This window comes from Pararge aegeria, chromosome W, assembly GCF_905163445.1.
Source record: "Pararge aegeria chromosome W, ilParAegt1.1, whole genome shotgun sequence".
Taxonomy (NCBI): Eukaryota; Metazoa; Arthropoda; class Insecta; order Lepidoptera; family Nymphalidae; genus Pararge; species Pararge aegeria.
In genome coordinates this window covers 1,874,207-1,897,090 of record NC_053207.1, presented here as the reverse complement: position 1 = coordinate 1,897,090, position 22,884 = coordinate 1,874,207, and the positions used below count along the sequence as shown (strand labels likewise).

The window sequence follows — 22,884 nt, the reverse complement described above, 5'->3', positions numbered from 1 at the left end:
TTAAAAACATCATAGATTAATTGGACATAACACTATGATTACCTTGGAACACATATACTCATAATTTATGCCTTTATCCACAATCTTTTGACAAGAGCCTGCTGCAGTGCCCAACCTTCAAGCAGACCCTGGTTTACTCATTGAAGTCTCTGTGAACCGAGTCCTTATGTGATAGAGCTTTCCAACTCGGCTCAAATTGTGAACAAAGTGATTTGCTGTTATCTGTTGAAGAATTCTGTCCTCTATCTATAAGGAACTTCATTAGATAAAATAAATAATTCTTGAAATGAATATAAAAAGGGTAAAAATAAGGTTTGGATTTACAATATGAAATTTGCTATCTAAAGAAAATATTATATCCTCCTGCTTTTATTGGAAGCCAGCTGAAGTGTCTTAATTTCTTACATGTATTCATTTATAAACTAAATTACTGTAAATAAAAATCATTGTTCAGTGTCTTATCTTTATTAACTTGTATTATTTGTCTCCTCATAGATTTATAAAAATAATTTTAATAACACACAAAAGTTAAATGCCTGTTGCAGAAGAATTGCTATAATTGTGTTGTGGCTTTTATATTGTGCCAAACACAACATGCATCTACAATCTTGCCAGCAGTGATTAGATTATAATGCATACTTGCTCTAAACAATCACCTGAAAAAGATATTTGGAAATAAAACATTTGACCATCAAACTATGTACATGATTTACTACAGTATTCAATCTAGGAGACCCTAACATGCTATCTAAAGACAGAATTTTAATTTACTTTACCTGAAACATTCTTCTAATATACTTTAACAGTTCTCTACTGTATTGCATAGAGTAGTGTGGTGTCCCCTCTATAGTATTTAAGTTGTGGTCTTCATAGTTTTCCACAGAGGAAAAACTTTTCCACTTTCACCTGAAAATCCAAGCAATATTAACCTTGACGATTAAAAATCTATATTGGAATTTATTCAAAAAACCTAAAATAAGTAAAACCTAAAAAAACCTCATGCCCCATTATCATTTAATGCAGTTAAGTGTTGGCTGAGTGGGTGACGCTGCCACACATTGGAGTTAAGAGCAGAGCCTGGATTGCTGGCATCCATGCACAATATATTTAAATATGAGTCACAGATCTGTTAAATAAATTGAACATATCACATAATATTTAAATATAAGTTCAATATTAAACTTTCTATTATAACAGTGTGTTATTATTTTGCATTTCAATGAACATTTGGCCTTATTATTGCCACATGTGTCCCATCTGATATCTGAAGTCAATATTTACATAGAAGCTGAAAAGCATTCTTTTTGGTAAAGTACTCAACATATAACTGGCAAAATACAATTAGGCAAAATATAATTTCTTGACTTAGCTTTAATGGCATCCTTATCACGCTGGCCATGGGTGGGCAATTTAACAGTTTTTATTAAATTTGGTGTTAAGCACCTCTGTCATTTGTCTGAGATATAGGTACTATACTTAATTAAAACGCAACGAAAATGAGAGTTGTTTTCTTACCTTTGCCTCCGCCAATTATTCATCAATCCGACGTGGTTTGGGAATGCCTAAGTGGAGCGAGCTCCCACACTTGCCTAATTACAGTCTGCTTCCCAAACAACTGCTTTTTTATAAATTCCGCATCGGGAATATCCTAAAAGTAGTCTACATTGTTCCTCAGCAAGCTGCGGGCTCGACGGCGCCTGCTACGCTCACGCTCAGTCAAATGGTCTTGATGAACATAAACAGTCTTAGCCAACTTAAAAATATTCCACCTTAATCTGAATATTAAGATCTCACACTTCACAATTTAATTGTAATCAACAATAATATTGCTAAAAGGCAATGACTGCAGAATGGCGTCTCAATGGTCTTACAATGATCAATAGAACTCTCAAAATATTAGCAGACTACTAATTCGTGCGATCATTGAATTGTCATTGTGCAGCAGACTAGCAAATGTTCATTGGACTGTCAGTGGTCTTCCATCGGAAAATCATAATGACACCATAATGACATCATTGTGTTAGCAGACTACCAAATAGGTATGCCAAAATAGACAATTATGAAGTCACTCACTGATCGATCACTGACACACAATTGTAATAGCAGACTTGGGGCCCAGGTATACCTCTACACTCCATAGGCCCAGGGCAATAGATAGGATTAAGAGCGTAGACAGAGAAGTAAATTCTCTGTCTACGATTAAGAGTCTGTGAGTTTTTATTGATATTTGATTACCTCTACCCTCCATATATTTGATAAAGAGGTTTATATGCCTCTAATAAAAAACTTTATTATTATTATATATTTTTTTGGTTTATTTACGAAAAAAGTTTAACAAAAGATTGAATTGTCGTACATTTTTTGCTAACAGAGTTCACAACCGCCCACATCGGTTGTTAGTCAGTAGTATCATAGTACCTATGTCGTCAACTATTAGTAAGTCTGCTTCACAAGACCGTTGTTTTGCGATTTACTTGGTGCAATTTAGCTTGTCTAACGTGTTTTTTAATGTTTCTAAAGCCGTTAACATTGGATTTCAAGAAGTAACGGCCAGGTCGGACCGTGTTAAGTGCGTGGCACAGCACCCTATGGAGCATTGGCTGCTGTGTTCAATACCCCCATATTGAACGTCCATATATGGAATTATGAAACACACACATAGGTCAAAAGATCTGAGGTAAGGTACCCAAACATTGTTATAAATGAATTGTCATAGTGCTTCTAACTCCTTTAGTATGTTAGGGCTGTGTTCAAAGAAGTTGCGATCTATGTTCATAAGCTTAATAAAGCAATATTATTATTTTGACGGCCGATTGGCACAGTTTGTAGCGACCCTGCATTCTGAGCCCAAGGCCGTGGGTTCGATTCCCACTACTGGAAAATGTTTGTGTGATGAGCATGAATGTTTTTCAGTATCTGGGTGTTTAAATGTATATTATAAGTATTTATGTATATCATTCATAAAGATATTCATCGGCGAATTACAGAACAACCTCCAGAACTTATAGACCGAACATTAAGTCCGACATCACCGTCAATAACACAGGACTTAGAACAACCTGAATATCCTGCACACCAACCGGTTGCTTCTAAATCTTCTTCAAGAACACCCGATGTCGTACATCATGAATATCCCGCCGGCGAACCAGAACCTTGTGCATCATCTTCAAGAACACACAATGTCCAAAATCCTAAATTTCCCGAAGATAAATCAGAACCTTCCACATTATCTTCAGGAACACACTCAAATTCTCAATATCCTGCATACGAACCAGTTCCTTCGCTCAGAACACCAGATGTCGTACAATTTGAATATCCCGCCGGCCAACCAGCACCTTCAACATCATGGTCAGAGACACACGTTATTGAACATCCTAGTAATAATACAGACCAACCAATACCGTCGACATCATGGGCAAAGAAACACGATATTAAACATCCTAGTAATAATACAGACCAACCAATACCGTCGACATCATGGGCAGAGACACACGATATTGAACATCCTTGTAATAATACAGACCAACCAATACCGTCGACATCATGGGCAGAGACACACGATATTGAACATCCTAGTAATAATACAGACAAACCAACACCATCAACGTCATCATCATCGTTAGGCTCAAATAGGCGTAAAAAGGAACCAAGTTGCAGTACCTGTTTCACGGAGGCTCCTGTCTACACTCCTACGCTAGAAGAATTCTCTGTAAGTGTTTTATAAAAAAAACTATGTAATACCTATGTTGCTATGAAGTTTTTATCCACATAGGGAACAGAGAAAATTATGGTAACAATGACAAAACCTGCAAGTGGACTTGGGTTTCGTGCTTCAGGGTAGTTTTTTTTTGTTTTATTTACCTTTGACGTACTCTTTTTTATAGTTATAATTGACGGACCAAGCAGATGACCCACCTAATGCTAAGTGGGAAACCATCGCCTATAAACAGAGCAACACCTCGGAGGGCAAGCAGGAACAAAGGGTAATACAAATTTCCGTCCGTCAACCTGAGGCGCAGATTGCACGGGCAACGGCGCCCTTCCCCGTAAGTTACCAATAATATAAGCTAAACTCGATCTATTCTTAATTTAAATTTATTAAAATTTATTTTCTATTTTTTAGTTCGGTTTTCTATAAAAAGCGTGTTTTTTAGTTTTTTTTAAACTATTATTTATTGTAGCTTGTGATTCAATCGTTTCCGGGCTCGGTATCCAACAGGCTCAATTTGGGAATTTATAAATAACTTCGGTTACGGTACTGTGGCGAGAAGACCGACCAATTTAGGATTTTTTTTCGGTTGGGGAGAAATCTGTGCAGACTTCTGCCGTGGCAGAGCGAGCGTGTCTGGACGAATTTGCACGGCTTAAAGAACCGCCAAACCAAACCGATGTGTATAACTGGCCACTTTGCTTAGCGTTTGTGGCTTATGAGAAAACCATTGAAAACCAGCTCTGCACTGGTGGGAATGCTCTGGCGAGGAAATGTTTCAAGTTGATGACGATGAAGAACCTTCTAATGCTGAGGATATTCAGGAGTATTTACCAGACCTACCAGTACCTCCAGCACCATTATCAACTGTGGATGATACGGAACATCTTAAATGTTCTATAGACCAACCAGTACCGTCAACAACAGCATCTAACGAAAACGTTGACAAACTTCCTGATTCTAATGCAGACCATCCATTGCCTTTAGTATCGTCGCTAAGAACACTCGAAGGCGAATTTTCTGAAGGTTATGAGTACTTATCAGTACCGTTTTCAGCATCGTCAAGCGAAACCGTGGTCGAAAATTCTGGCCATCTAGTAATTACATCAGCACGGTCAGTGCAAGTAATTACAGAACAACCTCCAGAACTTATAGACCGAACATTAAGTCCGACATCACCGTCAATAACACAGGACTTAGAACAACCTGAATATCCTGCACACCAACCGGTTGCTTCTAAATCTTCTTCAAGAACACCCGATGTCGTACATCATGAATATCCCGCCGGCGAACCAGAACCTTGTGCATCATCTTCAAGAACACACAATGTCCAAAATCCTAAATTTCCCGAAGATAAATCAGAACCTTCCACATTATCTTCAGGAACACACTCAAATTCTCAATATCCTGCATACGAACCAGTTCCTTCGCTCAGAACACCAGATGTCGTACAATTTGAATATCCCGCCGGCCAACCAGCACCTTCAACATCATGGTCAGAGACACACGTTATTGAACATCCTAGTAATAATACAGACCAACCAATACCGTCGACATCATGGGCAAAGAAACACGATATTAAACATCCTAGTAATAATACAGACCAACCAATACCGTCGACATCATGGGCAGAGACACACGATATTGAACATCCTTGTAATAATACAGACCAACCAATACCGTCGACATCATGGGCAGAGACACACGATATTGAACATCCTAGTAATAATACAGACAAACTAACACCATCAACGTCATCATCATCGTTAGGCTCAAATAGGCGTAAAAAGGAACCAAGTTGCCGTACCTGTTTCACGGAGGCTCCTGTCTACACTCCTACGCTAGAAGAATTCTCTGTAATTTTCCAACGTGTATATGCCTATTGTCGCTATAACAACAAGAATAAAATCCGGTCTTGTGCGAGTCAGACTCGCACACGAAGAGTTTTATGAAAAGGACAATCATGTTATTAAATCGAAAATTTGGTATGGCGTCTATCTTGAATTTCAAATATAATATTATCCTCATCAGCATCAAAAATTCACAAATTTCTTTTTTGCTGACAGACAATTCAAAAGCTTTGCAAAATATACCCCCCGAAACTTTAATAGAAGTGTAAAAACAATTATTATTATTATTAGTTTCAATCTTCACAATAAAATATATTCAGCTACACGGCTCGCTGAGCTGTGTTGGTAATTCTAGTTCTTCTAGGGATCTCCTCATTTCTGATTTGATCTCAAAATACTCCTTAGCAAAGCTATTTCCATTGCACGCTGAGTTATTCTTAGTCTTATGATGCTACTAACAAGCACCTTCAGATCCGTAAGTCATCACTGGCAACACGCAGTGATCTTTAGGCATTGAGATATTTTGGACAAAAAGATGCCACGAAGTTAGCTGAAAGCAGAGTAGGATTCGGTATTTCACCTCTTTCTCCAAATTGGACCTACCTAACTCAATCATGTGTCCTTAGTATATGTACCCGCGGGGGGACGATCTACGGCAGCTCGCGTCCGTAGGATCCACCACCTCATCCTGAGGCCCACCCTACACGTGTCCCCTGGGTGGTGCTAAACGAGCAGCCAAGCTACGGGCCTCGCCTGTAGGAGGAGTAAACCTCAACGCTCAAAAATCCCTGCCCAGTGATCACTCCCAACACTGGACAGGATCCAAACCTTGCTCCCATGATCCACTTTATTTCCCAAACACCTATAACCTTATTCCTCGTACCACTCTATCCCCATCACAAGCAAACACTCACTCAACACAGTCACACACAAACACCTCACAAACAACACAAAAAAAAAAAAAAAATCGTAAAAACCATGGAAGCGGATCCAAAAAATACACTACCCCAGGAGGGTACCGGACCAAGAGATGGGACCGGAGAATCCCTCTCTGCAACTCGAGCTCCTGTCGCGGACGGAACTCGGGCTGCAGGCTGCCCCTCGTATTCTGGGGGGGGCACAGACCCGCCCTGTGCTATGCACAACATCCAACGACCGAACGCTTTCCCATTACGGACAACGACCCCACACGACACAAGACAGACCCCCAGCCATGTCAACCGGACCCCGATACCCGCGCCCACCCGAACCACCCAACCGACCGCTTCCAAAGAAATCAATATGGCCTCTCTTGCTGCTGCGATACCTCATCCACCTGGTCCCGAGAGCGTTTGGACAGAGGTAGTCCGCAGACAAAAGCGTAAAAGGCCTAAGAAAAAGAAAACAGACAGACGGACTGACACACCCCAAACCCAAACCACGCAGACTGGCGAGCAGACGATGGAACCCGGTAGGAACACGCACGCGGAAGTCCACCACCAGACTAGAGGCTTGCACGGACAAAGTGGGGAAGGGAGACAGCCACATCAAGGCCGTCAACCACCCGCGGCGACTGTCGTCTCTGGACAGGGCACGGACGCATCTGCGGGCGTGTCCCGACCGGAATCCAATCGTGACTTGCCCCAAAAACAAAATCCATATTCTTACTTTACTTTATTCTCTTCTATCTCTCCGCTTTACCTTAAAGAGCGTTTTTCCTTCTCTCAGCATCTTGTCAGTCTCCGGTCGGCGAATGACAACAAGCTTGAGATTCCCTTATCTCGCTCTCAGCGCTATAACGAGTCATTCACTGTTAAAGCTGTAACACTGTGGAACTCGCTCCCCTGGGAAATACGTCATTCCGAAACCATTCACCTGTTTAAACATCGCTTAAAGAATTATTACTTATCGATGTAATTGAGTAGTATGTAAGTTTATAATAGCATAAATATATATCACATATATCTATCATAGTATATATAAATTTATGTTGGTATTTGTGTAGTTAATATGTAAATGTAGTATGTATGTTCATGTAAGTTTATATTACATTTCTTTTTTTTTTTTTGTTTTTTTTTGTAACTTTATGCACCATCCATTTTCCACTCTTTTATCGGCTTCGTACGCTCAGGTTGCCTTTAAAAGATCACTTTTAGTGATAAGGCCGCCTTTGCACCCTAGCACTAAGTCCTATTACTGTTTTCCTTGTATTTTCCTTTTTTTTGTTGTGTTGCAATAAAGTTTTTCTATTCTATTCTATTATCTTAAAGGAGTATGTACTAATTTTCAATTCCTTTTTAAATCCCTCCAAGTGTGTTTTAAAGGTTAATACATTTAATATAGATAAAAAAACATTCTGGCTGAATGCTCTTGTCATTATATCAGTGTTCTTTTTAACATTTATTCAAAAATAGGAATTGAAACCATGTTTTTGCATTATAGGTATTATAAGGGTCTTATAAGTCTTATACTATTTTGTCAGGACCATATATTAGTTGCCAACAGAGCATATCTAATGCTCTCTTATAACTTCGCGTTATTTTTGGTGTCTGCAATAATAGTCCAAGTGCTATAAAACTAGCACTGTTTCTTTTATTATAAAAAACTGAACATTTCCCTCGATTAGGGCGCATTTCCATTGGTGGATAACTTTGATGTCGAGTACCGTGTGATAGAGGCCAATGAAATTCTCCAGTTGCCCATACTAACAGCCAATGGGAATGCGCCATTAATTTGAGGGCATTTATCACAGATTGTTGTCTATTGATTCAAAATAGAATTTAGATGTTATTAAAATTTTTGAATTTGAATTCCATTGAAGCGGTTGTCTTGGACTAAAATTGCCTCGCTGACGGGTACAGGGGCAAAGAAAAGGAATGCCACGTTACATCCAAATATGATGGAAGTCTCTCTTCGGGACGAGAATTGCAAAAAATAAATCCGTAGGAGAACCAAAGTCCGACATAGCTCAAAGGGCTCAAAAGTGGAAGTGGGTGTTGGGGCCAACACGTTTTAGAGTGGAAACCGCAAATCGGTAAACGCAGTGTGAAATGACCTTCAGCCTTCTGGACAGATGATATCAGAAAGGTGTCAAGGTGTGAAAAGCATTGGTGGCACACTCTTGCTAAGACCCAATTCCAGCAGTGGACACTTGTAAGGTTTGATTTCGTTTCAGTGGCATTCCATCTTTGCCCCTGAACCGTTGTATTTTATGTTATTTCATCTTCCTATTCCTATTATTTATATTTTTTACCAGTATCAAAACAAATTTAATTTGGTAAATTCAAATAACAGTGAGGTTAAATTCGCTGTACACAAACCCTAAATTAAACTGACAGGTTAAGATGTAATATCCTTTGCTCAGATGAAAATGCGTAGGAGAGAGGACACAAATATATGTATCTCTCTCTGTCAGACGCAAGTAAAGTCAAACTTTATTTTTTATAATTATCTCTTTTAGTTTATCTTTGTTAAGAATACTTTCGAATTCGTGTACAGCAATTTTACCACCAGTATCTCTAATGTATTTTACCTGCATAGTGTCCTTTACAATTTTGAATAACCATGTAATTTTCTTAGCCATTAATAGGTGAACTTATCAGATTTTGAAATTATCAGAAAAATATTTGAAAAAAATTTCTCAATTGTTATTGAACGCCTAGTTTTTTCCAAATATATGTGAAAGAAATATTTTATAATTTAATTGACAGATGTATTTGAGCATAAATTTGTTTGTATAGACAATTACGAAAATACATTTTCGAGTAAGCATAATTTGGCAACGAGTAAAGTCGGATTTCTGTTATTGTCACATTCTAACCTTGATTATTTTTGAAAAAAAAAACAATGATAAGTATTAAAAAGGTGTGTGGCTGAACAAGACTGACTTATATTTTCAAAAAAATCTGGACACTATGAAGGTAATAAATATAAAATTTTTGGTTATATAATAAAACATATTACCCGGATAAGTGGAACTTAAATTGTAAGTTACCTTCAAAATTATATCTTCAGAAAGGCTGGGGCTCCTCCTGCTTCACTCCCATATCTCGAAGCAGGTCTTCGATTCTTTCTGGAATCCGTCCCTGGTCGAGCTCGTTGTTCCATTGATAGTACTGAAAAAAGAAAATAAGAATAACGTGGATTCTTTGGATTCGGTGGGTCGGGTCTACTTAAAAGTAATCATAGTCATCATATCATTCCATTATCGGCCCACTAAAGAGCACGGTTCTCCTCCCATAATGAGAAGGGGTTAAGGCCGTAGTCCACCAAGCTGGCCCAGTGCGGATTGGTGGACTCCTCACAGCTTTAAGACCATTATGGAGAGCTCTCAGGATACAGGTCACCTCGCGATGTTTTCCTTCACCGTTGAAGCATGTGATATTTTGATAACTTAAAACGCACATAAATTAGAACAGTTAGAGGTGCGTGCTGGGATTCGAACTCGTCCCCCCGAAATTGAAGTCGAAGTACCAAAAGCCGATCTCCGCTTACCTCGTATAAGTTTTTATTATTTTTTCAACTACAGGTTAGCCTTTGAGTGCAATCTCACATGGTGGTAAGTGACGATGCAGTCTAAGATGGTAGCGGGCTACCTGTTAGGGAGCAAGGGAGCATGGTAGTCATAACTAAGCGGTTTCTACACGACATCGTACCGGAACACTAAATCGCTTTGCGGTACGTCTTTGTCGGTAACTAGCCAGACCAGACCAGAGAAAATTCAAAAATAAAAAAAAGCCTAAATTGCCCCTGCCGGGAATCGAACCAGGGTCCTCCGTACTTAAATTCACGGCGCTCACCGTTGCGCCAGGGAGGTCGTCACCCGTCAAGGGTGTTAATGAAATGTAAGTGTTTGCAAATAAAGTTAAACTTACTTTCTCGAGCTCTTTTCTCAGTGATAGAACGGAGCGTTCGCGGTCTGCCACGAGTTCCTCTAGATATTGGTAGCGCAACTTCTTCCGAGCACGGCATTCGCGAGCCGACTTTCTGCTTCTTTCTGAAATGATCACGAATTGTTTTTATAGTTGAACTTCTTTTGAATCATTGTCGTTTGAAACTCGATAAAACGAGAACGATGAAGTAATAAACACATAAATGCAGACACGGGTGAACACCCCCACATGATAACGGTTTAGTCCACCACGCTGGCGCAGTGCGGATTGGTGGACTCCACACGCCTTTTGAGAACATTATGGAGAACTCTCGGACGCTAGACGCTGTGTATGCCTTATCATAGGACCAAATTTTATAAGCGTTCGTTTAGCGTACGAGCTGTGGAACTGTGGAATGCGCTTCCATTGAGCATACGACGATCCAAATCACTGGCGATATTTAAAAGAGCAGTTAAGGCCCATTATATTGTTAACGACTATTAATAGTATGTATATACTTACTCATTTATTGTATGTTATAGTATTTAAATATGTAAGTGTTGTTATTATATATATTAGTTTATTTTTATTTATTAATTATATTATTTAATTTTTATCTTTTTGTGTACACTAGTTTATGTATTAGCATGTAGTTATTCGCATGTATGTATTTTAATATTTGTACCACCAGCAGTCTATTCTCCTCTTCTTTTTTTTTTCTAATTCTAAGGTTGCCTGGCAGAGATCGCTATTAAGCGATAAGGCCGCCTTTTGTATTACTACTTCTTTCGATATGTTTCTGTTTTTGTTATATTTTAAATATGTTAATGTTGTGGTATACAAATAAAGAGTTTAATAATAATAATAATATATCACTGAAACTGATTCTAAAACTAGTTCCTAAATATTAATTCTCCTGGAACTCCCTACTGTCCAATTCTGAGCAGAGTTCCTAAGCTGACAGGGCGCGCGAGCTTTAATTGAATCTATAACGAGCACGTTGTCGGCCGCCGGAGTCAAGTCTGGAATAACATTAGATAAGATATTATATTGAATCCTAGCCCACTGGCTCAGCAACACCAATCCTGATATTGCGAATCTACATTAAATAATCGTAGGTTTGTTAGTTTGATTTTTGCAAAGAGAAAACTTGTTTATGAGCCGGAAAAATCCATAGTTACTTGGGGTTAGATCTACAATATAATTCATATATACTAGAATTTTCCTTTCAAAACAAAGGCATAGTTTTGGCATATAACGCAGAATATCGTCTTTACCGAGAAATTCATTACAATAATCCAATTAAATTAAAAATATCATTAGATCCATTATTTTTGAGAAATGAGATTTTATCACCAGACGAGGCAATAAGTTAGTATTTATAAAATTTAATAAGCACTAGAAACATTATGCAACTAAATTGGCTTTAAATTTGGTTCCAAATTCATGTGGATTCACTGCATGAACATTCTGAGCAAAGTTCCTAAACGGGGCAGCTCACGTGAGATTTAATTGAATCTTTAACGAGCGCGTTGTCCGCTGCCGGTTTCGAGTCGAGTACCTTTATTATCTTTTCCCCTTGCCATAGCACTATCGTGGATATATTTCCCCCGCCCATAGCATGGGAAAAAATGAAAGGGGAAAAACTATCCTTTTTTAACATTTTGAAGAGACAATTTTATCCCCGTCCTTAGACGTGGGTTTAAAATTCTGTCAACGAATTAAAGTCGAAAAAAACATGTCTCGTGCTTTCTGGGGCTCTTATTATTCAAGTGAAATGGAGAAATCTGAACGAAAATTACACCGGCGATCTATACGTGACGCCAGTAATCCGTTCGAATTTCCCGATGCCGAGTTCCAACACTTGTTTCGGATGGGTAAAAATTGTGTGCTGTACTTGTGCGAGGAGCTTAATGAGGCACTAAAACCACTAAATGCTGTCGATGGACTACCAGTGCACATAAAAGTAAGTTGTTATTAAGTACGTAAAATCACCTTGCGCAAAGACTTAATCTATATGTGAACGTAGGTTTAAAAAAGCATGGCTAATCACTTTTTGTCTAGGTTCTCACATCTTTAAGGCTCTTAGCGGACGGTAGTTATCAGCGGGGGACAGGCCAAGACCATGGGATGGCTGTTGCTCAAACAACAGTCAGCAAATACCTGACCAAGTTACTGGAGCTATTGTCAGAATGTGAGTATATACCTATACTTACTTCCTAATAATTCTCATTAGAATTGTAGAAGATCCATCCTGTTCAGTGTGTGTTCAGTGAGTGCAGTGAGGTGGTAACTAGTTTTCACTTTATAGCTGAGTGCCCCTTGTACGTGTTGGTAAGATGGGAACTACAAGGTAAGGATAGAATAAGTGAAGAAGACCTAGCAAACCTCACCTTAGGGGATATTGTTGTTGTGTCTCAAACATGGGGAATAGGGGGAATGGTCCTTACATAGGACTGACCACCCGTCTGGCAATGGCAGGCGTCCCCTCATCAAATAGATACATACTTACTTTAATAATTAAATTATTAGCCAGTACTTAGTACTTCAGTATTAGCACATAGCAAAGATATTCAATGGTACTTTAATTCTTTTTAATTTCATTTTAGACTAATGCCACTTTATGAGGATTATAATATCATGATATAGGTGTAAACACACAACCCCTTTATGGACGCGAGCGGTTAAATAGAAGCGTTATATTGCTATTTAAAAACTAAACCGGGCAAAGAACTAGGTAGGGTCATTTCGCCTGTTTGCGTCCACTTAGTGGAGTCGTTAGGTTTGAACGTGAAAAAAAAAATGTCCGTGCGGTAGTTTTTAATCAAATATGGTTGTAATGTAGTCCCTATATAGTCTTGTCAAGTTTAATGCCCAGTTTTGGACAACGCATCTGATGTTTTATTCTACACAGGTACAAATAGCTGAAACAGGCGATTTTCCCATTTTGCGTCCACAAAATCCAGATTGCGTCCGCCTGTGGACCAATTGGCGTCCACCTGTTTAGAAATAATTAGGAAGGGAAATAGGAAATAAAAAGGGAAGCTTGTGATTTTAATCAAAACATTTATTTAATACCTAATTGCTGATATCATAAAAGTTAACATAAATTGCACTTCAGGATATTTTTTTTTCTCCTCCAACTAACTCCATTAATAGATTCACTATTATTTCGAATATCATGTCGATGGCTTTATACGATTCTATTTTACCATTTCGGTACAAAGCCTTTAAAATTGGCCAAGTGCGAATCGGACTCGCGCGTTCCGTGTTTTATTTTATTTTTAAATATTTATTGTTATAGCGGCAATAGAAATACATCATCCATGAAAATTTCAACTGTCTTACTATCACGATTAATGAGCTACAGCCTGGTGACAGACGAACAGCGAAGTCTAAGTACTGGGTTCCTGTTTTTACCCTTTGGGTAAGGAACCCTAAAAATGGAACAAAATTCAAATATTGGCAAATACATAAAATTATTTTCGTATAATAATTGTATATTTTTAGGTTAGGTAGGTTATAAAGAGTATATTTAAATAAAATTATATCAATTTTACTCTATTATTTTCGTGTGATAAAAAGATGGACGTAAAATGTTATAGGGTTTCTAATGTAGGAAAACTGTGCGTCCAAGTCTGATTTTTGACATTCATTATCTTTTTTTATTTTTCTAATAATATGGACGCAAATCGGCCATCATATTATGCATGTTAATGTTGTTAAAATTGATAGGAAGTTTATATTGTTTTTCCCATGTTATCGTATTTAATTAAACATCTTACTGAGAAATAGTTAGAGTAATCTGCGTCCACAGCGGACGCAAAGTGGTTTTTTTATAAATTTTATGTACCAGTTCGCGTCCACCTTATATAAAACTGTCAGTGGAAAAATATACGCACAAACATCGTTATTCCTATAGTGTGGTTCACAATTAAGGTCTAGGGATAACAAAGTATTCTAAATTTCACATAAACACCTTAAATACTTACCGTGAAAAGTACAGCTGCTCACAATTTTTTTTACAACAGATTCGCGCGTCAGCACTTGTTGCTTGCACACGCAAGATTAGTTTATTTTTCATTAAATTTGGGTTGCACGCACAGATCTTTTGTTTGTGTGAGTACCTGTCATAGGTCCGAACATCAATAGCAGCGCTCTTGTTTAGATTGGTGTGTCGGTATTGTTATTTTTCACTGTTGTAAAACAGTGTACCGTCGTTTGGACGCGAATTGGGCGTCGGACGCGAAAAGGCGAAAAGACCCTATAACAATTAACAAGTGAAAGGTCATGCGTGACCTTGAATGCAGCGAGCGCCAAAAACGACCGCGGCAGAGCGAATTACTTGTTAGGTATGATGCGTTTGAAATAGATATCTTTACCTACGATTCATCCGTTTTGAATACTAAGTAGCGGGATAGAATATATAGAAATACGAAGCAAGCGGTGCGGAAAAGAGATATACAATTATAAAATACTTAGTACTTCTTTACTTAGTAAACAAAACGTTAAATCTATTATGTTGATAATATCTTAGCGGTACTAAAATTACAAACTGAACTAGTGAATACCTACAATATGGCGTACTTTAAGTTGCATAAACTAATAATAATTCCGAACTTTAAAGTCATAGAATGTAATGATTAACGAATTTAAATCCTAAAATTATGAATTTAAATCGAATCGGCCGATCTTCGGATCGAATGACTAAAATTTATGAAATTCGATGGAAGTGATCAAATATTTTTTATGAAATCGGCTCGAAGTGACCAAATTTTATGGTGACGCCATTTTTACTTTCGGGGAATCATCACCATAATAATGGATTTTTCTGTAAATTTAGTGGACTGTATATTTTAGGGTTTGCTGGATTCTTTTCCCCTTTTTAATGCTAAACTATGGCTTTAAAGGAAATAAAACAAGGGATAACTAGGGTTGGACAGAGAAGTATTTGCACGTGGACTTACATTTCGTCGTAATGCAGTTTTCCTTTGATTTCTCGTCACATCACAAGGTTCTACAAGTTATCACTAAACACTAAAGCACTGATGTAGGTTTAAATACTATTAATCGTCCAGTATAAAGTTAAAGTTAAAGTTGAAACGTCAAGTCAGTCCGTTTGTAGTGCCTCTACCACCAGTTCGGAAGGCAGATTCCACCGAGATGAGCCGGCAAGAAACTCTGCAGATTGCTCTTTTTCAACATCATTTTACAGTTTACAATCTTTAAAATTTTCTATTTTGTGAGAGATGAGAGCGGAGCCTGCTTCCAACTTATGACCATTTCGAGTAAGGCGGTTGTTTAATCCACTTCGTTTATAAAGAGTAATGTTGTGTCTTACAAATACTATATTGTTAAAAACATATTGTGAGAGTAAAGAGAGCATACGCAAGACGCGAATGGGTCCCCGGGATGGTCAATTACAGACTCCGACATATTTTTTTCAGTGAGGAAAAACAAAAGGCCTAGGTATATTTATAGTCCGGTCAATTTAGACCAAAAAATGAGAGTGAAGTTACATAAAGTCCCAACAAGCTGAATTTTTGTGAAGTTGTTCAAAACATAATTACAAACAATGTCTAGAAGTTCCCCATCATTCCCCTGTAAGGAAAAAATTTAATTCAAGGTCAAAGATCAAAAAAATGAGTTTTTCGCGATTTTCAGCAAAACGGTACGTTTTATCATTAAAGTACCTCAGACAAAAATTGTAGATCACAAAATTATCTATAAAAAATGTATCAATACTTTTTTTCTTACGAGCCACCGTTTCTGAGATATAACGATTCTAAAAGTTATAAAAGTTGTTATCGTCATAATATGTATGAGTACGCCACGTATATACATCTAGAGTTGTAAAATTTTATATAATATATATATATATATATATATATATATATATATATATATATATATATATTAAATGTTTAAATATTTTTCTATCGGTCATTGTAACTTATACTTACAAACTTGAAATTTGTTAAATTAAGTTTCTTCTAAGATGTAGCTGTCAGGTAAGAAACGGTATGGGGTGAAATAGGGGTTGGAATTTTGTATGAAAGTCCTACGTTTTTGAAGTTACATACTTGAAAATCGTAATAAAATGTGGAATTATTTTATGAAAATTCTCTCGTAGGGGTGGTTAAATAGGGGATGAAAATTTTTGCTGATTTGTGTTTGTTAAGTCTACACACCTGAAAGTTGGAACATTGGTTTCTTTTAAAGCCTTTGCTCTCAGCCTAGAAAATATATTATCCACATGTACCCTTATGGGGTTGGAAGTTCGTTTCCGAGGTTAGTTATTTATAAAAATTACCTATAATATTTTTTTTAGATATCACTTTTCAGGAATGGTAAAATAGGGAATGCATGTATACATGTTGCATTCTGTTACTACTAAGTCTACAATACTGAGATATAGAAAGTGGGTTTCTTTTAAAATTCAAAATTCATAATTCATTTATTTCAAGTAGGCCTAGTTTAAAAGCACTTTTTTAAACGTCAAGTCATAAGTGTTACTGACATCAAAATAAAAAGGACCTAAATTAGCCCTGTGGTACACCAATTAAGGTTTATGTTCCCCGAGACTTTTATGTATTTTATACATACCCTTTGTGTTCGATTATTAAAATCCTAAAGGAAAGAACCAAATATCCGCTTATTGTTGCTAAATAAGCCGAGCGATGAAATTTGAGCTTTCGCTTTTTAAACGATCTTGCAACTTAAAATAAATTTATCATAAAACTATAGCAGTTCAAATTCGACACATTGGAGATGTTTTGAAAAAATCTTTAGGGGCATTATAAGCCTGCTATTTGTTGTAGTTCACTTAGCTGGACATTTTATACGAATTCACACCATAACTCCGTGAAAAGTGAACAAATTGTATCATTTCTTTTTACACTAGAAAGGTTGTAAGAAAGGTAGTTTAACAGTTTAATTTTGCCCCTAAGCAGACAGCAGCAAACTTTTCAATTAAGGCGTAACTATTCTAGATACATAACATTCTGCCACATAGGTATAAAAGGCCTGCAACGCATGGACTGAATATATATATTTTTTATTTTATTTTCTTGTTTACCCTTCTGCATACCAGTAAACTAACAGTTATTTCTATTCTTCCTTTATCGTTTTCTATTTTTATTAGGGACAGGAGCTGAGACTGACTGATGTAAATTTTTTACACTTATCCAAAGTCGGACATCGATCCATTTATAACCCTGATGGATCACCCATCAGGGTGTTATTAATTTTAGCTACCAGCAAGGAGTTATAATTACCTTTTTATAGATAAACTTTTGGGACACTTTTTTTCTACAGATGCATCAAAACATTAGGCACCCATTTTTAATATATTTTTATTTTATTTATTTGATGCAAAGCAGTTAACATTGTAGGTAGTATAACGTTAAACCATGCCGCTGATTCCTGGGTAATTTGACTGGGATCGATTACGAGCATTTCTTTCAATTCAACGTCGGGCGGTCTTCAAAGTTGTTTTTTCGTAAAGTACAAGTTTCCATTACGAAAGCGTTGAAATTAAAAACCCAAGTTACGTTCATTAGCAGTCTTCTCTCCAAATGCAGCTTTGGAAGAAGAAAATCATGACATATAACTATTTGCAATCGAAATCCTCACACCAGGAAGGTTTTATGTCAATTCAAAATATTTGTTACTTACTATAATAACAAGTAATTTCATGCTTTAACCCTTATTATGCAAATTGTATAAGGTCTAAGCTTCTTAAATTCTAATTATTTTGAAAAGTAAGTAAAATATGTATTATTTTTCCTAATCTTACAAAGTTCTCTTCAGCTTTGGGCTCCCGCTTAGTAGAGGCACAAAGCGGCATGCATTACTAAATAATGTCTACAGTCTAACTTAGTAGAGCTGCTTGTGATAGAGCTAGTCCGGGGAAGTACTATCGCCTTGCTTATTTCTGCCGCTAAGCAGCTTTGTTGTAATGCTGTGTTCCGGTTTGAAGGGCATGGTTGCCGGTTGCTGCATGTTGTGGACGTGCTCCGTGCATGCCCTGTGTTTGTGTTGTTCAGTGTTGCTCTGTTTATAGCCGTAAGTTTACAATTTAATAGTTTAGGTGGGCCATCTGCTTGGTCCGTCAATTATTACTATATAAAAAAAATAAAACTTGTTGCAGGTGATCTATCATTACCAACACCGGAAGCATCTATTGATTCAGTTCAAGTATCCAATAATTTGTGTCATAATAAAGAATCTAGCACATGTCGACCTGGAGTGCCTGTAGACACTTTCGCAGATCGACCAGTACAAACTATATATACAGATCCTATGGGGAGATTTGATACCAACACAACTCGACAACAGAACCTGTCAACGGAAGTGCGCAATTTTGAAGTCTCCGTCGATGTGGCTCAAATTGACGATGATTTAGATGAACGACTAGTATATGATGACGCAGGGGAATGCTCTGGCGAGGAAATGTTTCAAGTTGATAACGATGAAGAACCTTCTAATGCTGAGGATATTCAGGAGTATTTACCAGACCTACCAGTACCTCCAGCACCATTATCAACTGTGGATGATATGGAACATCTTAAATGTTCTATAGACCAACCAGTACCGTCAACAACAGCATCTAACGAAAACGTTGACAAACTTCCTGATTCTAATGCAGACCATCCATTGCCTTTAGTATCGTCGCTAAGAACACTCGAAGGCGAATTTTCTGAAGGTTATGAATACTTATCAGTACCGTTTTCAGCATCGTCAAGCGAAACCGTGGTCGAAAATTCTGGCCATCTAGTAATTACATCAGCACGGTCAGTGCAAGTAATTACAGAACAACCTCCAGAACTTATAGACCGAACATTAAGTCCGACATCACCGTCAATAACACAGGACTTAGAACAACCTGAATATCCTGCACACCAACCGGTTGCTTCTAAATCTTCTTCAAGAACACCCGATGTCGTACATCATGAATATCCCGCCGGCGAACCAGAACCTTGTGCATCATCTTCAAGAACACACAATGTCCAAAATCCTAAATTTCCCGAAGATAAATCAGAACCTTCCACATTATCTTCAGGAACACACTCAAATTCTCAATATCCTGCATACGAACCAGTTCCTTCATGTTTTATGTTTCATGTTCAACATCATGGTCAGAGACACACGTTATTGAACATCCTAGTAATAATACAGACCAACCAATACCGTCGACATCATGGGCAGAGAAACACGATATTAAACATCCTAGTAATAATACAGACCAACCAATACCGTCGACATCATGGGCAGAGACACACGATATTGAACATCCTTGTAATAATACAGACCAACCAATACCGTCGACATCATGGGCAGAGACACACGATATTGAACATCCTAGTAATAATACAGACAAACCAACACCATCAACGTCATCATCATCGTTAGGCTCAAATAGGCGTAAAAAGGAACCAAGTTGCAGTACCTGTTTCACGGAGGCTCCTGTCTACACTCCTACGCTAGAAGAATTCTCTGTAAGTGTTTTATAAAAAAAACTATGTAATACCTATGTTGCTATGAAGTTTTTATCCACATATAGGCCAGGAGAATTACGGGAAAATCTTTCAGATATGGGAAAGTCTTGACGTAACTTAGATAACCATTGAAATCGCTGGCGAATCGTATAAGTATTGCATTTCTCGGGGTGCTCCAGCTTGAAAAGGTGTGCTAATTGCATAAACAACGAAAAACTGAAAAAAAATGCAAAAATCGCGTTTTTTTCCGGAAACAATCGCGTATATCTCGATAAATATGCATTTTAGAGAAAAAATGTATACTTATAAATTTGTTCGTTATGAAATTTCCTATAAGATAGAGTTGGTCCGATATCCATAAATTTGCAATTCTCGCTGCAAAATGCTCGAAAGTGCGAAAAAAGTAGGTCAAAAACAAGGTCATTTTAAATTGTTTATTGAACAATGAAAAAATTCTTCAATCACGCTATAAATTTCAAGAAAAGTACTTGGTTCCAATACAAATCGACGCCGTAAGAGCGGTTACGATCGGGCTGATAGTTTTTGCATAATTCTATTGTTAATTAAGCTACCTTGAAAAAAAGACCTTTTTTAAAATTTTGTGCCAGGCTCAAAGTTATGAATCTTTTTTTGCGCCCCCGCTTTCACACCTTCTTGGACCCTTAAACTATCATACGCAATTGTTATCTTAACCATTTTTCAATTTTTAACAACTTTTTGAGCGGTTTTAAAAAGTTGAAAATTTTTGGCTTTTAAATAAATAAGCCTCTGAAGCGGGATTTGCGAGTGTGAAAAAATCGAAAGGTAGGGAAAAATAGTACTCGGAGAGACGCTTCTTTTAAAAAAAAATCATCCAATTTGGTCCGTTAGATGTTGAGATATTACATTCCAAAGTTGGGAAGGGTTTGCGGCGTAACGGTTAATGATGTAACAATAAATTTTATACCAATCGATACGTTTTTCCGAGATCTTTTCCTATGTGCTTTAAAAAATGACATAGGATGTGTGCATCACGCGCAAAAATTAGCATAAACATAATGTAGTGCGCGCTCGGAGGCGCGCTCGGGCCGGAAGTAGGAGGGGTGGGGATAGAGTGCGAAACTTGAAACGGGCGCTTCAAAATCGGCGCGCTCGCTTCAGGGTGACTTATCTCGGCTTCTACTGCACCGATTTTGACCATTTTTTTTTTAAACTGGGGTACAAGAAGGAGATAAATTCAATTTTCGTAGTTGCGTTTATCAATTTTTATAAATAAACAATCTGTATTCGATTTTCATAAACATGCATTTTTAAATGTTGCTAAAAATTAATGCTAATCGTGATATCATTATTGGGCACACATTGTACCTTGTAAAATAGTATTAAATTGAAAAATTTCATGCTTAAACTTTTTTATTGTTTGCTACTATTCTCCTGTCTACGCTAATATCTACTCACGTCGGATAATCTGTACAAGTTTGTGCCTGCCTTTGGCATTGTAAATCGTAATTGCTTTTAAATGACCTTATCCCTTAATTTATTATCTTAGCTATTAACCATGCACCAAGACACAAGATTAAAGTAAATTATGCGGTGTCTAGACAGTCTCCAGGTGTCTACATGGACTTTAGACGGACAGTGTCTCGAGGTGTCTAGACAGGCCCTCATTAGGCCCACCCCTGTCCCACCCCTGTCCCACCCCTCGCCACCTGAATTAGCCTTACCCTGACAGTGGTATAAATATCGTATACGTCGATACGTAAGTCAGTTTGGAAGCAGTATCCATCGAAGCAACAACTAAACGGTTGCCGAGGTATTATTGTGGCTACAACTACAAACAAATATATATTTCAAATCAAAGTGTATAATTGTGTGTGTTTCTGTGTGAGCTGCCGCTGTCGAGTCTCTTTGTATACATAGGCAGCAGGAACCGTTAGGGGTTCTTTTCAAAAGGATCGCAGGTAGCAAGCCGAGGACGGCCGAGCAGAGAAAAATTCGAAGAAGGTCGTCAGTTTTCAAAGTGTGCCCAATAGTGCAACATCGAGTTCTGTAAGGAGTTTTGAAGCCGAAAAGTATCCAACATTGTATTGAGTGTAAATTCTTCAAGTGAAAATTTAAAAATCTGTAAGTACATAATTTAAGTTACGTTACATACACAGTCACATATTTACTTAACCGAATTTATCGCAACATTTAGATTTTAACAATGGAGCAAGAGGATAAAATTTGCATTATCTGCGACGAGATTTTGAATGAAAATTTACGAACGATTCCAAAGGAAGGCATGAAGAATTACATTCAAGCAAGTTTGAGAAGACAGGATAACAAATATTTAACATTAAGAAAGTTTAATTCTATAACTATACACGAGAATTGTTCAAAAAATTATACTAATGAAACTAAAATCGCAGCTTACTTACGTAGATTAGGACATTTGAATGAAAGTTTGCACGACACGCGTTCTACGGAAAGTTTCAATTTTGCTAGTCTGTGTTTCATATGCGGAGAAGATGCGTCCGATGATTTTATTGAAAAACAAAAAAAATACCCTGCAAATAGGCGAAAAATTGTTCGATTAGTGCATACAAATGCGACTAGAGACAATCTTATAGAAAATTTTAAAAAATCTTCCAATAGAATGTGCATCGAAGTTATTAACAGAATAAGTAGTATCAGAGATTTAACGGCTGTCGGCGCAAGATATCATGACGCGTGCAACAAAAATTTATTTATAACAAGAAGAGAGTCATCTCAAGGTCTAGATACAGACGCATCTAAAGCTGCCAAATTTGTTTGTGAGTACATTCTTTCCAAAAAAATGGAATGTCAATTTAGTTTAAAAGCGATACTTGCCAATTTCGACGGGGAAACGTGGCCCGATATGCAATATTTGAAAAAAAAATTAACTAAAACATTTGGCGATGAGATTGTCATACATTCTTCTAAAGAAGGGCCTATTATATCATTCACTAACACGTGTGGTAAAATTTTAACTG

The 22,884-nt window shown here is 37.3% G+C and overlaps 1 protein-coding gene across 1 annotated transcript; it reads right to left on the bottom strand.

Moving 5' to 3' along the window:
- Positions 1–9,430: 9,430 nt before the first annotated feature.
- On the bottom strand, positions 9,431–12,027 carry LOC120635929 (REPTOR-binding partner-like). Its single transcript, XM_039907142.1, has 3 exons — positions 11,911–12,027; positions 10,413–10,556; positions 9,431–9,653 (listed from the first exon to the last, which is right to left on the bottom strand). The coding sequence occupies exons 1-3, from the start codon at positions 12,025–12,027 to the stop codon at positions 9,549–9,551; spliced, it is 366 nt and encodes a 121-aa protein (XP_039763076.1). The 3' UTR covers positions 9,431–9,548.
- Positions 12,028–22,884: the final 10,857 nt, after the last annotated feature.